The sequence below is a fragment of the Desmodus rotundus genome, chromosome 9 (assembly GCF_022682495.2).
Source record: "Desmodus rotundus isolate HL8 chromosome 9, HLdesRot8A.1, whole genome shotgun sequence".
NCBI lineage: Eukaryota > Metazoa > Chordata > Mammalia > Chiroptera > Phyllostomidae > Desmodus > Desmodus rotundus.
In genome coordinates, this window is record NC_071395.1 from 90,070,308 (window position 1) to 90,084,159 (window position 13,852).

The 13,852-nt window shown below is 43.4% G+C and overlaps 1 protein-coding gene across 2 annotated transcripts; it reads right to left on the reverse strand.

The window, feature by feature from the left end:
• Positions 1-472: 472 nt before the first annotated feature.
• On the reverse strand, positions 473-9,307 carry TACO1 (translational activator of cytochrome c oxidase I). 2 transcript variants are annotated; one of them, XM_024573224.4, is made up of 5 exons: positions 8,796-9,307; positions 8,381-8,487; positions 4,661-4,788; positions 3,974-4,112; positions 473-3,640 (listed from the first exon to the last, which is right to left on the reverse strand). In XM_024573224.4, exons 1-5 carry the CDS (start codon positions 9,073-9,075, stop codon positions 3,440-3,442), a joined length of 855 nt encoding a protein of 284 aa, XP_024428992.2. In that variant the 5' UTR covers positions 9,076-9,307; the 3' UTR covers positions 473-3,439. The 2 variants fall into 2 exon arrangements, with proteins under 2 accessions (XP_024428992.2, XP_024428990.2); XM_024573222.4 differs by having other exon boundaries at positions 3,974-4,151.
• Between the last annotated feature and the right edge of the window lie 4,545 nt (positions 9,308-13,852).

A 13,852-nucleotide genomic window follows, 5' to 3' on the forward strand; every position in this document is an offset into this window, starting at 1 on the left:
TTTATTGTTAATACATTTTGATATGGTTTGACTCTTTAAAAAATAATAAACGTTACCTTTCTGTCAGAGACAACAGAACGATAAAAAGAAGAAAAAGCAAAAACTGCTATCCAAGTTACTTTCTGGGGACAGAATAAAGAGAAAGTAATTTCATTTGCCCTGGCCACATAGCTCAGTTGACTGACGTGCTGTCCTAGTACACCAAGGTTGAGGGTTCACTCCCCAGTCGGTGCACATAGAAGAATTAACCAATGAATTCATAAATAAGTGGAACAACAAATCAGTGTTTCTCTTCCCTTCTTCCTCTCCCTCTAAAATCAATAAATAAAAATTGAAAAGAAAAAGAGAAAGCGATTTCAGTCCAGACTAGTGTGGTATCTACCAAAACACTGTTTTGTCAGACCTACTGGCTCATTTCCCTACATAGAATGTCTCCAGAGCAGTCCCTACGGATTCAAATAAAAGTCTAAAGTTGGGGGTCTTTTAGAGTTTGAAGTTTTATTGACTGCTACGCTGTTTCAGAGGCAGAAAAGAAAGTAACTCAAGAACATGGTTGAAACTCCATAGTGGGCTGCAGGCAGGACCTTCGCTGTTCCTGTTCAATTCAGCTAGCACCTCTGGCAGAGCCAGCGGGCAGCTACATATCACATGAATGATTCTTGTGAGAGTCAAGCCTATGAACAGAGTCCATCACGGATACCTCTGTCCCACTGAAAGGACACCTGAAAATGAACCCAAGCCAGCTACCAGGTGCTAAGTGATTTTGTATTGCTAAGACAATGACCAAAACCAAGGCAAAGGCAAGCCAGGACCAGATCCCATTCTTTTTAAGGTACACCTGACTCTCACCTTGTCACATGCTGTCTCCCTAGTTGGACAATAACATGACTAGTTTTCTTTTTTAAAAAATGTTTCCCCCGGTCCTGACTGGTGTGGCTCAGTTTGTTGGGCATTATCCTGCAACGCAAAAGGTCATCAGTTCCGCTACCAGTCAGGGTACATGCCTGGGTTGTGGGTTTGGTCCCAGTATGAGAGGCAACCAACTGATGTTTCTCTCCCTCTTTCTCCCTCCCTTCTCTTTCTAAAAATAAATAAATAAAACCTAAAAAAAACCCCATGTTTCCCCTGATAAATACATGATTATAGAAAATGAAACTCAGTTATAACATCACCATCCAGGGGTAACCAGTTTTGACATTTTGGTACAATTCCTTTTAGTCTTTTTTAAAAAGACATTTTTTTATGGTATGATGCTATTTTAAAATTTAGACTATACAATACATACAGTTTTGCATCTTTGTTTTCCATTTAACATTATATTGTAAACATTTTGACATAAAACATTCTTTGAAAAATAATATCTAGTGGCAGAATAACTCATGTCCTCTTTATGTAAGTATTCAGTTAAATAGTTATTTAACTAATCTATGTACCTAAGGGTCTCTTTACCAGATCTAGAGGCAGAACAAGTCCAAGATTTCATTTCTGCCTTTCCCATATTAACTGCAGGCAAGACTGTAAGGCACCACCAGGGGTCAGTGCAGAGCCATATAGTATGCCTTGATGTAAGAAACTTGGTTACACAAGAATCCATATTAACAAATTCTATCCATTACAGGACTATTCCATATGTGTAGGCAAATTCCCTTCCAGACTGGGCTTCCTTAGTTCAGAAATGACCACAACCCTCCAAATTAATTTATATTCAACATTTATAAAACAGTTATTTTGTAAACCAAGGTCTATCAATACAAGATGTAGTAATAGACATACTCTTACCTGCTTGGTGTGAGATCATTTGTGCATCACATGATCTAACTATTTTCTAGGTTTGTTGTGAAAATCAAAATATGAAAGTATAAATTATGAAGCAGCATTCAAACTTTAAATTGCCCTATTTTAATGATGTGCTATTTAGATATTTAGATGAGTTATCTCCTATAAAAACTAAAGAATACTAGTTATTATCATGATTATGAAATGAGGTATAGGTAAGAGCATATATTTTGGCATAATCGTGGATTATTTCACTGGTTTTTCTCCCCCTGGCCTTCACTCTCCAGTTGTTTTAAGTCATCACGTAATTAGTAATGTGTTTCCTAGAAGCTGAAGTTATCACTTATAACTAATTTGGCTTTAGTTCTTTTTCATCCTCATTTACCTGAGGCTTCTTCAGGAAAATTACTCTGAACTCAGAACTGGCTTAAATAACTTAGAAGTGGCTGAATAGCAGGGATCAAAAAGCCACTCCAGGCCTGATATGCTTGATGGACTCCAGCACAAGTGGTTGGTGTTCCTGGTCTCTCTACACCCAGAAGTGACTCTTAGAAGCAAAAGGCACCAGAGGCCCTATTTCCCACCTGGCCAGCCTTCACTCTTCCTTCTGTTCTCATTTCCTTTCCAGTTCCCAAAACCCCATCATCTGGAATCAGGGATGAAGAGAAGCTAGGGTTGGGCGTTCTGGAAACCAAGTAGCTTTCAACACCAGCTTGATATGTCCTTTTCTGAGAGTCATCTGATCTGCTGACTGGTCCACTCTGACAAATCTCAAAAAAAACAGGAACCCAGGCAAAGCAGGGCCTGGGAGTCTCTTATCACTGGCACTTGATTTCCTGTTGGGCCAGAGCCTTAAGCTTCCTGGCAGAAGAAGGGCACAGAGGCCACACAAAGAGAACAAGGATGTGTGCACAGCAGCTTGCACTGCCCTGGGACAGTTCCAGAAGAGAGCAGCTCTGTGTCTTCCCCCTGAGGTCCTATGTCTTAGAGTAGGATTTAACACAGAGCACCACTTGAACAGCTAGTGCTCTTCTTGATAAGTAGTTCCTGGTACAGTTCCTGGCTGGAGTGGAGTTCCTGGTGTTTGATAAATATCTGTTGCATGAATGAATGGAAGGTTTAGGCCATTCATTAGACCAGCATTAAAGCACAGAATACCTGGAGAGACTACATTTCTATAATCAATCAAAAAACAAACAACAGTCCTGGGTTTGGACTAGTGGAACAGGCCTATATTCTTGAAAGGCAGTCAGGAAGGTCTCAACAGCTTGACACAAATGCGGGAAAACTCAAAAGCCATACAACAACAATGCAGCAACTCACTTATTACTTAAGAGTTTCTAGTACATGGGCCCTCACGGCACTTACCATCCCAAGACGGACCAACTTCCTGAGATCACAGTCTGACCAGCTGACTAGCCCCACTCTGCATCCAGGAGGGAGTAAGGGGACTCATCCAGGAGGGCTCTGACACACCCACAGAGCTGACAAAGAGACCCCAGAGAAGTACGGGGATTTCTGTGTCTACAAAGCTGCAGGTCTTAAGTATCTGAACCTGCTAGACCCTTGACCTGATTCAGTCTTAGAAGACACTGTAGAAGCCTATGCTCTGGAACAAGCTGCCAGTTGCCTAGGAAGGAGCCGGAGGGCACGTACAGTGTGGTTACTCAATGTTGTCATAGACCTGGATCACGTCCTCATGGTTACCGAGAGCCTGGATGAGATGGGCCGCCTGCTCCAGGTCAGGGTCTCCCAGCTGCACCATTGTGTTGGGGATGAACTCTAGTGTACAGGACACAGGACACAAGCCCAGGGAGTCCAGCTTCTTCTTCACTTGATGCAGTGCATAAGCATCACAAATAAACTAGGGACAAAGCAAAGTCAGGAGATGAGGAGCCAGGAGATAATAGGACAAAGCTGGTCAGAATGTTACAAAACCTGAATGGAACTATTATAATATATCACTGGGCTTAAGCTCTTCACTGGCAGAGATATCCTTTCCAATTGTTCTGAATCCTTCTTATAGTCCTTAGTAAGAGTAAGTGCTACCCCGTATTCACTTAATAAATGTTTGTGCAATATATGAACTATTTTATCTCACTTGTACCCTAGGTGCAGGAAAGAAACTGAGGCATGCCTTAATGCATCTATTAGTGCCCTTTCAGAAGTCCACCAAACACTGTGACTTCATACTCACTTTAAAAATGCTTTTTTGCTCTTCATCTTCAGTTTCCTTGACATCCTCAGCTCCTGCTTCAATGGCCAGCTCCAGGGCACGCTCTAAGGTCACTTCTTTCTTCTCTCTGTCCTCTACTCCAACCGCAATCACCCCTTTTCTGTCAAAGGAGTGGCGAGCTCCTTCAGCCATCATTCCTCTGATGGGAAAGGAAATAGGCCACAACAAATGCCTTCAGACACTCAGCCTCCACACCACACAGCACAGCACTGTCTGTTTCCTACCCAGCCTCTAGGAAGTATGCAGACACGCAGCAGCTCTCTTCCTGAAGGAGAAGATGTGGCTACCACTGGGCAAGGGACTAATCCAAATATATTTGCATCCTCTATTTTCTGCCCTGATTTAACTTTGGAGGATGCGAAGACTTTGCACATCAATTCCTATGCCACTTAGATTCCAGTCCTGGTGGTACATTTGAAGACCTGTATGGGATGATGGGACCAAAGAGCCCCTTCTACACTTATGATAATAAGTCTTGGATCCCGCCTAGTGCAGAACACATTAAGGGAGGGTAAGTTTTCCCATTTAGATCCTGCTAAGGTTGAAGTGTGTGTAAAATTTGAACCCGCACCAAAAAGGACAGTACTTTCCTTTCACAGAATTAGAAACTAAAGGCTCCATCCCTTTCCACTTTCCCCACACACCTACCCATTCTTGTTCAGGATATGTCTGATGTCCGAATGGCACTTGGAGCCACTGTTAGATAATGCCTCAATGAGCAGAGAAGAGCCACCAGGGCCTCGACCCTCATACAACAAATAAATGCCCTTGGTTTTCTGTAAAAACAACATAAGCACATTTTCACGTTTCCCAATCCCCCCTCTGCGTGCCAGCCCAGAACCACAGGCACCACCACCATAAAGCTGACTTCATGGGATGGGCTCTTTGGGCTGGAGCCTAAGCTCTCAAGTCTTTATTTTTGTTCCCACCCTCTGACAGCAGGCCCATGGAATCAGCTTTTAAGGTAATTGGAAGTACAACCCCTTAACTTGGAAGGGAGTGTGTTTCTCCGGTCCCTGAACAATCAATTAGCCATCTCCCAGCTTTGTTCCTCCCCTCCCCAGCCCAATGCCACACCTACCCCACCCATCACTCCCACTAAGACTCACCCTCCTACACCCTAACCCTTGTGAAATCCACCTGTGCTCCTACCCCTGGGCTGCTGAGTAGTGCTGCACAAAATTGCATACCTATGCTTTTTTATAAGAGCCATTGAAAATTGCATCACCTCAAAAATGCAAACAATCAATCAAAAACTATAATGACCAATCTCATCTGGATCTCCCATGACACCTTGCCCAGGCATCTGATCTTTACCACTTTCTCCAAGCATCCTGCCTGCTGCCTTCCCAGAAACTCTCAATTGCTAATTTCTCCCTTCCTCTTTCACAAAAGAAATAAAAGACTACTAGGTGCGGGAAAATCCTCTGACTCCACCACCTTATCTACACCACAGCCAACATGAAGGCAGTATGTATGATAGTGTACAGGCTCTGGAGTCTGATTGTCTGTTTTCAATTCTGTCATTTTCTGTGTGACTTGGTCAAACTGCTTAATCTTTCTGTGTCTAAATTTCCACTTAGGATTGTTCAGAGGATTCGGTGAGATAATGCATACAGATTTCTTATCAAAGTGCTTGATCTGGAGTAAACACTCAACTATTAATTAAGATGATTATTGCTTCGAGACTTCCAACCAAGATGGCGGCATAGGTAAATATGGCTCACGTCCTTGCACAACCACATCAAAATTACAACTAAAATATAGAACAACCATCACTCAGAACCATCAGAAATCAAGTTGAATAGAAGTCTGACCACTACAGAATTAAAGAAACCACATCCAACCAGACTGGTAGGAGGGGTGGAGAGCTGAATGGGCTGGTCCCACATCCACATATCGTGGATAAAAATTTGGGAAGGATATCTGAGGAGCAAGGAATCCCAGCCCCACACCAGGACCCCAGCCCAGGGTTCCAGGGCCAGGAAGATAAGTCCCCGTAACTTCTGGCCGCAATAACCAGGGGGATTGAGTCAATGGAAGAAACTTCTGGAGTCTTAAGCAGATCGACTTGAAGAACCCACACATGAATCTACTCAGACTCACTCCCTCTGAGCTCCAGCACCAGTGTACCAGCTTGAAAGGCGCCAGTGGGACACAGAGAGGAACTGAAGTGTCTGGCATCAAGGTAGGAGGTGGGGAACTGCCTTCTCCCAGACAGAAAGGGTGGCAGAGGCCATTGTCCCTTTTCTGAACCCTCCCCCAACAGAGCCACAGAACTGGCTCTGCAATATCTGGCTCTCCAATATTGCACACGGGTGCAATATCTGAGACTCCATCAACCTGGCTAACACTGTTTGCCCTGCCCTGGAGATCCGCTGAGACTCCATTCCACCCAACTTATGGGCCCACCCGAGATATGAATGACTGGTCTTGGCTCATGCTTCACAATTTCCTAAATCCTATCAAACAATCAACAGCTGGCCTCAGTAAGCCCCCAGCCCCTGTACCTCCTGCTAAGTGGTCCCAAGCCTGGCACTCGCAGCAGCCAGCCTAGATTCACAGCTTGGCTTTGCCTTAGAATCTCCAAGCCCAGCACAAGTACCAGCCATCTCAGATTGCTTTATATATATCATGTAGGGAGCCCCCAGGCAGAACGCAGGTGGGGACTGACCTTGGCCTGCATCACTCAGAAAACCCCAGAGCCTGTGTATCCAGTGAACAGCTACAGACCAGGTCAGAGCACCACCACACTGCCCCTGCACAGCTGATCCTCCATGGAGGGCAAAGGTTGGTGGTCAATGGTCACAGCCAGTCCTTGCAGCTGACTGGCCTGGGTAAATCCCTCCCATTGATCGGCCAACAGTAACTAAGGCTCAACTGCAAGAGGAGGGTGTATTCAGACCACACAAAGGGAGCACCTTGAGTACACAGCTTGGGTGATATGGGAGGCTGTGCCACTGGACTCTACAGGACACCTACTACATTAGGTCATGCTACCAAGACACAGAGTCAAAGCAGCCCTACCTAATACATAGAAACAAACACAGGGAGGATGCCAAAATGCAGAGACAAAGCAACATGGCCCAAATGAAAGAACAGATCAAAACTCCAGAAAAAAAGCTAAACAAAATGGAGATAGGTAATCTATCAGATTCAGAATTCAAACCACTGTTTATAAGGATGCTCATGGAATTCAGTGACGACCTCAGCAGCATAAAAAATACCCAGTTAGAAACGAAGGATACACTAATTGAAATAAAGAACAATTTACAGGGAAACAATTGTATAGTGGATGAAGCTGAGAATCAAATTGACGATTTTTAACATAAGGAAGCAAAAAACAACCAATCCAGGCAACAAGAAGAAAAAAGAATCCAAAAAAATGAGGATACTATAAGCAGCCTCTGGGACAACCTCAAGAGGCCCCACATTCATCTCATAGGGGTGCCAGAAGAAGACAAAGAGCAAGAAATTGCAAACCTATTTGAAAAAATAGTGAAAGAACACTTCCCTAATTTGGTGAAGGAAATAGACATGTAAGTCCAGGAAGTGCAGAGAATCCCATATAAGATGGATGCAAAGAGGCCACTCCAAGACACATCATTATTAAAAGGCCAAAGATTAAAAAATAGAGACTCTTAAAAGCCAGAGAAAAGAAGTTAGTTACTGGAAGGTTGCCAGATGGGAGCGGGGAGGGGAAGAATGGGTGAAGAGGTGAGGGGATTAAGTACAAATCGGCAGTTAGAGAACAGCCATGGGGATGTAAAGGACAGTATAAGAACTAGAGTAGCCAAAGAACTTATACACATGCCCCATGGACATGAACAATGGTGTGGGGACTGCCTGAGGGAGTGCGGGGTGCTGGGTGGAGGAGGGCAAAGAGGGAAAATTGGGGCAACTCTAATAGCATAATCAATAAAACATGATTTTAAAAAGGATAATTATTATCTCTCAGATCCTTTCCAATTATCCTAGAGGAAGAGGTGTCCCCTCACCTGGGTTCTATCACTATCATCTGAACCCTCTCTCTCTTTCTATTGGTTTTCTCTTTTGGGTATAAATATCAGGAAACACAAACACTCCTCAATCTAACATCAGCGCTTTCCCCACATTCTTTCTGCCTCTTCTCACAACTCGGCTGCACAGTCCTAGGCTCTATGGTTCTGTACCTTGTCTGTTCATCCTGTGCTTGCTTGTGATCCTATAACCAATTGCCAAGAAAAGCCACCAATAGGCTGTGGACTGAAGATGTCAACCACATTGCTACCTTTCTCTCTGATAATTTAAGGAGTGTATGGTGGTCTTTGAGACATGGACCCTGTAGGGACTCTGATCAGTAACAAGCAGGTCATATTAAGGACCCACCTCCGTTTTCAGCGACGCCTCAATAGTTGCCTTGGGCATGTGCTTTTGCCGGCACACCTCTAAGATGTGGGCCAGTTGGCTGTTGAGCTCAGGGTTGGGGCCTCCTTCTGAGATAAGAAAAGAGTGAGCAAAATCATCTCATTTCATTATTTCCAGAACTATACCCCCTCATTACCGTAAAGAGTGGCAAGTCACCACTTTGTTCTGGGTTAGTTTAGAACACTTTATCTAATGTTTGTATGGGATATGGAGGAGAAATATTTTGGAAAACTTTTTAATTCGCTCTGTCTTTAAGAAATGAAGGGCCGAGGATCCGGGTGCGCCCTGGCCCAGCTCCCAGAGGCAAACGAGGCAAATGAGGCCTTGGGCACAGAGAGAGGGCAGCGGGGACCAGCGGTGGGTGACAGGTTCTCACCTCTAACCGCTAGGCGGATGCTCAAACAAAGCTTGGAGAAGATGCGACTCCTCTCGGTGTCCTTGGGACCCTTGATGTGTCGGACTTTGGACCACTTGTTGTGTCCGGCGAGGACCGCGGCGGTGAGGTGCAGCGTCCGGGCCAGAGGAGGGCTACAGGCCGGAGAGTCAGGCTGGGAGCCTGGGGAGACGCACGGAAGAGCTGCCCAGACTCCAGGCCCCACTACCCGCAGGTATGGTGCAGCGGTCCTGCTCCGGCTGACAACAGCCCAAGCCGCCATTGGCTACAACCCTGGCTCAAGGTCAGCAAGAGCTGAGAAACGGTAGCGGCCAAATCGGCCTGTCCAGTTCACCGCGGAACAAACCGGTCTGGAGCGTGCGGTCGCGTCCACCGTCACCCGTGACTCAGAGGCTCAGACCCACCGGGAGCGACCCAAACTCGATTGACTCCGCGCTGTCCCCGCGGCAGCCCGGAGCGAGTCCCATAGGTGGTGTAGCACACTTCCTTTTTCCGGTCCATACTAAAAACGCGTCCCCGCCGCTCTCAAAATCAGTTCCTCCACTCTACGGGTACTCGCGCCTCTGTTGCCCCGGCTCAAAGGCGGGGGGACGTGAAGCGATCCCAGACTCAGTCACTCCGGGTTGCCTGGGGAGCGCAGGACTTTCATTTCCCACAATGATCTAGTAGAGATACATCTGGGTTATGAAACTGATTTTGCTTCTGAATTGCTGGCCAACTCGGAGTAGGTCGAGAATGGTATTTTTTTGTTGCAAAGAAATATGTGCTTCAACAACCTCATCGTCAAGAAAATAAATCGCCGCCCAGAGATATGATTTGCCTAATCATTTAATCTCTTTGAACTTCCTCATCGCTATTTGTAAATTACCAACATAGGAAGGTTGAAAAACACAAAATAAGCCCTTGGAGCTTTGAAATGAAAAAGTCGTATGTAAATAGCAGAGCCATCATAGTGTTGAAGCCCCCTAAATGCAAGAGACGGATTGCAATTTGGATGAGACACAGGCCATTCTGGAGAAGGAGGAAGATCAGAAGAGCCTTCTGGAGCCAAATTCCCCTCTCCATTTTCTCTCTGCTCTCCCCAAAGAGAAAATTGAGGTTATTAGGAGGAGAAGATAGAGAAGAAACAAAGTGGCAACTGCTGAGAAACTTTTTAGTGGCTCCCCATACCATTACATCCAAAACTGATCTGTTAGGTAAAAGAGCAGGACAATGTGAAGTTTAAGCCTCTAGCCTCTGGAGTTAGACTGGGTGTAACAACTTGGTGTTTCACTTACAAGTATACCATGGGCAAGTTTCTTTATTTTCCTAGATTTCAGTTTCCTTGCCTGTAGAATGGCCTTGCGAGGACTAAATGGGATAATGGATTCAAAGTACATGGACATAGATTTTACATGTTATGATTATATAAGAACCTCCATAATCTCAGATCTCCTCATTTTTTGTTCTCATGTCCTGACATTGTACTCTGGTTGGAGGGAATTACTGTACTCTGAATACAAGTTATCACCTCTTCATTTCTCTCTCTCTCTCAAGGGTGAGATCTTTGCTTCAAGACCCAGTTTCGCTGTCACTTCCTGGTTTAAGGGTCCACCTTTAAAATTTTAAGCTGTAACTAACAGTTCACTTATGAATTATTTTATTACTATTTATTATCCAAGCTATTTGGGCTCAGCACTCTCTTCCTTGTACTTTGCAGATTAGAAACACCAGATCACTCCTCGTACTTCTCCTAATTCCTATGTTTAGCACAAACCTGTGTCTTTAGTGATCTGTGTTCCACCTCACCTCATCTGGCTAATTTTTGTTCTTCCTTCAAGATTTGGCTCAGGCATTATTTCCCACCAGATGAAAACATCTCCAAATTCTCTAGTTGGACTCAGATGTCCTACTCTCTGTGCTCACATAACCCTTCATGCAAGTCTTACCTTTTTTATATCAAAATGTTTATGTCTGTCTCTGCTACTATGTTAAATTATTTGAGAGCAGGACTGTACCGCTTTTCTCAGAACAGTTCATTTTAAATAACCACTTTAACATATAATTCACATACGCAAGTCACCAACTTAAGTGTACAACATTTTTTAGTGTATTCATAGATTTGTACAGCCATCACAATTTTACATTTTTATCACTCCCAAAAGAAATCCTGTACCCATAAGCAGGCACTCCCTATTTCCCCCAATTTCCCAAGTCCTAGGCAATCACCAATTTATTTCTGTCGCTATGGGTTTGCCTATTCTTGACATATCATATGAATGGAATCATAAAATATGTGGTCCTTTATGACTGGCTTCTTTCACTTAGCATAATGTTTTCAGGGTTCGTCCATGTTGTAGCAAGTATCAGTACTTCATTCATTTTTATTACCAAATAATATTCCATTGTATGAATATACTACATTTTATTTACCTACTTATCGGTTGATGGATATTTGGGTTGTTTCCACCTTTTGACCATCATCATAAATAATGCTAATGTTATGGCCATTCACGTACAAGTTTTTGTGTGGGTATATGTTTCCATTTTTCTTGGGTATATACCTAGAAATAGATTTGATGGGTCATATGGTAACTCTACATTTCACCTTTTGAGGAACTACCAGACTGCTACCTAAGATGGTTGCATCATTTTACATTCCCACCAGCAATGTATGAGATTTCCATTTTCTCCACATCCTTGCCAACACTTTTTGATTATAGTTATTGTCCTCCTAGTGGGCATAAAAGTGGTATTTCACTGTGGTTTTGATTTGTATTATTCCAATGACTAATGATGCTGAGCATCTTTTTATGTGCTTACTAGCTATTCACATATAGTATTACTTTTTGTAATTTAAAAATGTATCATATACCTTAAACTAATACAATGTATGAATTATATTTTAATAAAACAGGAAAATATATAGTCTAATATGGTACTTTGAGTAGCAGATTTCTAATTAAAGGAATGTAGAATCACAAATAAGTATGGAGGCCAAAGCAAAGCGATTGTCAGCCGAAGTCCATCAGGGCAAACCTATAGTCCAACAAAGTCAGGCTTATTTCACTATAATAAGGATAACCACACCAGAGGGAGGTAGGGTGCCTCACCAAAGGAAAAGATAGTAATTACAGAATAATGGGGAAGGGTGGAGGTTAAGCGAAATTTGAATGAAATAAAGCTTGATAGGTTCAAAGGAACACAGAGCTACAGGAAAAGAGGATCAACATCAGCTCTCGTCTGCAAAGCAGACCCAGGGTTCAGTTTCCTTAGAAACTACAAAGTGAGATGTAGAATGTTGTGATGAGAAACCCCTGCTCTGAAGCTGTACACCTGGGCTGGCAATCAAGGCTGATTCCCTGTCAAAATGACTCAGGTTCTCTTAAGCAAGACTGTAAGGCTTCATTCCCGCTGATAGAACTTCAAACAGCAAACTCTCTAACAGTTTATGATTTGAGAAAAGAAAGTTTCTCAGTGAATTTAAAAAGTCATCTTTCGGTGAAGGGAATTGTGACACTTTAAGTCGCAGAGTGTGCTTAGCAGAAATATTGATTCCTGTTAACTTTGCAGCAACCTTTACCTGTGTCTGTTTGTCTGTGATGAATGGCAGGGAAGATTTGTTTTACTTTCTCAGTCTGAACAAGTATTTACTGTCTCGAGATAAATTCACAGGTGACTGAACAATCTGTGGAGGTCTGGTTGACAGGATCGCCGAAGTCATTAATTAACAATGAGCCTTGGAAGTGAAAGACGGGCTGAAGGCATCATTCTGTTAGATATGAGTATACGTTGTCCATACTGATAGCTCTAAACAAGTAAGATGACACTAGTTATTAGTCCAGATACTTTGCTAATTTCATGGTGTAGCAGAGACATTGCTATTGATTCACCATTTTATTTCCTCTTCCTAGGCACCTGGGAAGACTGCGTTCTTGATCTTCCTGCAGTTATGTTGGAATCACATGACTAAATTTGACAGATGTGGGCAGAAGTGAGTAAATGCTTCCAGGACTATCCTGAAAAACATCCCCCCGACCTCCAGTGTGACCATGGAGGCCACATGTTTTTGGATGACATAGCTTCAAAAGGAGGACAGCTGAGCAACTTCCAACGGACTTCATGTAAGCCAGCGATTTTTAATCTCTTTCATTTCATGGCACACATAAACTACTAAAATTCTGCAGCACACCAAAAAATGTATTTTTTGCCCATCTGACAAAAAATTAGGTATAATTCTGATTCATTCACACTGGACAGCTATCGTGTTGGCTGTTGACATTTTTTATTTGCCAATCTAAGGGAAAAGAGGTCAGTGCCCCTGATTAAATAGTCAGGTATTGCATTTAAAAATTCCCATGGCGCACCAGATGAAAACTGATGATGTAAGCAAACCCCAAACTTTTGTTGTGTTCAGTCTCTGAGGTTTTTTCTTTTCCTGCAGCATAGCCCAGTCTGTTGAGATTAATACAATCGGTATTACTCTCCCAGCTTTCCCCTTAAAAAACAAAGAGCAGAAATCACGCACTTCCCCCCCAAAATACACATTGTCAGACCATATGGCACAGTTCTAATAGAGCCAGCAGATGCTCAATTTTGCCGCGTAAAATTTAAACTCCCACTGTACGTACTTTCTCCTTCACAGACCCCCTGCCACCCCGGCTCCATTCTTCTAAAATTATGATGGTTCAGTGAGCCAGAATTTAGGAAGTGTCTGCCATTACGTAATGGAAGTCACTTTTCTTTCTTCTCTTAAAATGCCCAACAATAAAAATAAATGGGGGATGGGGAGTATTCATCCAGGACTCCCAAAATTTGGATAGCAGTGGGGACAGGAACTCCTTTTCCATCCTACCACTTTGGGGAAACTGACTTGGACTTGGAAACTCTAATCATCCCATTATAGCCTGGTGTCCAAATCCACAAGACTTGGGAGTTATCATTTCTTTGTCATCCTTCCATAAGATTACTGAATCCTGACTATCCTGTCTCTTCAATCTTTTCACCTGTGACCTATTCTCCTTTCCCACTGCTCCTTAGTTCAGGCTTTTATTTTTTCT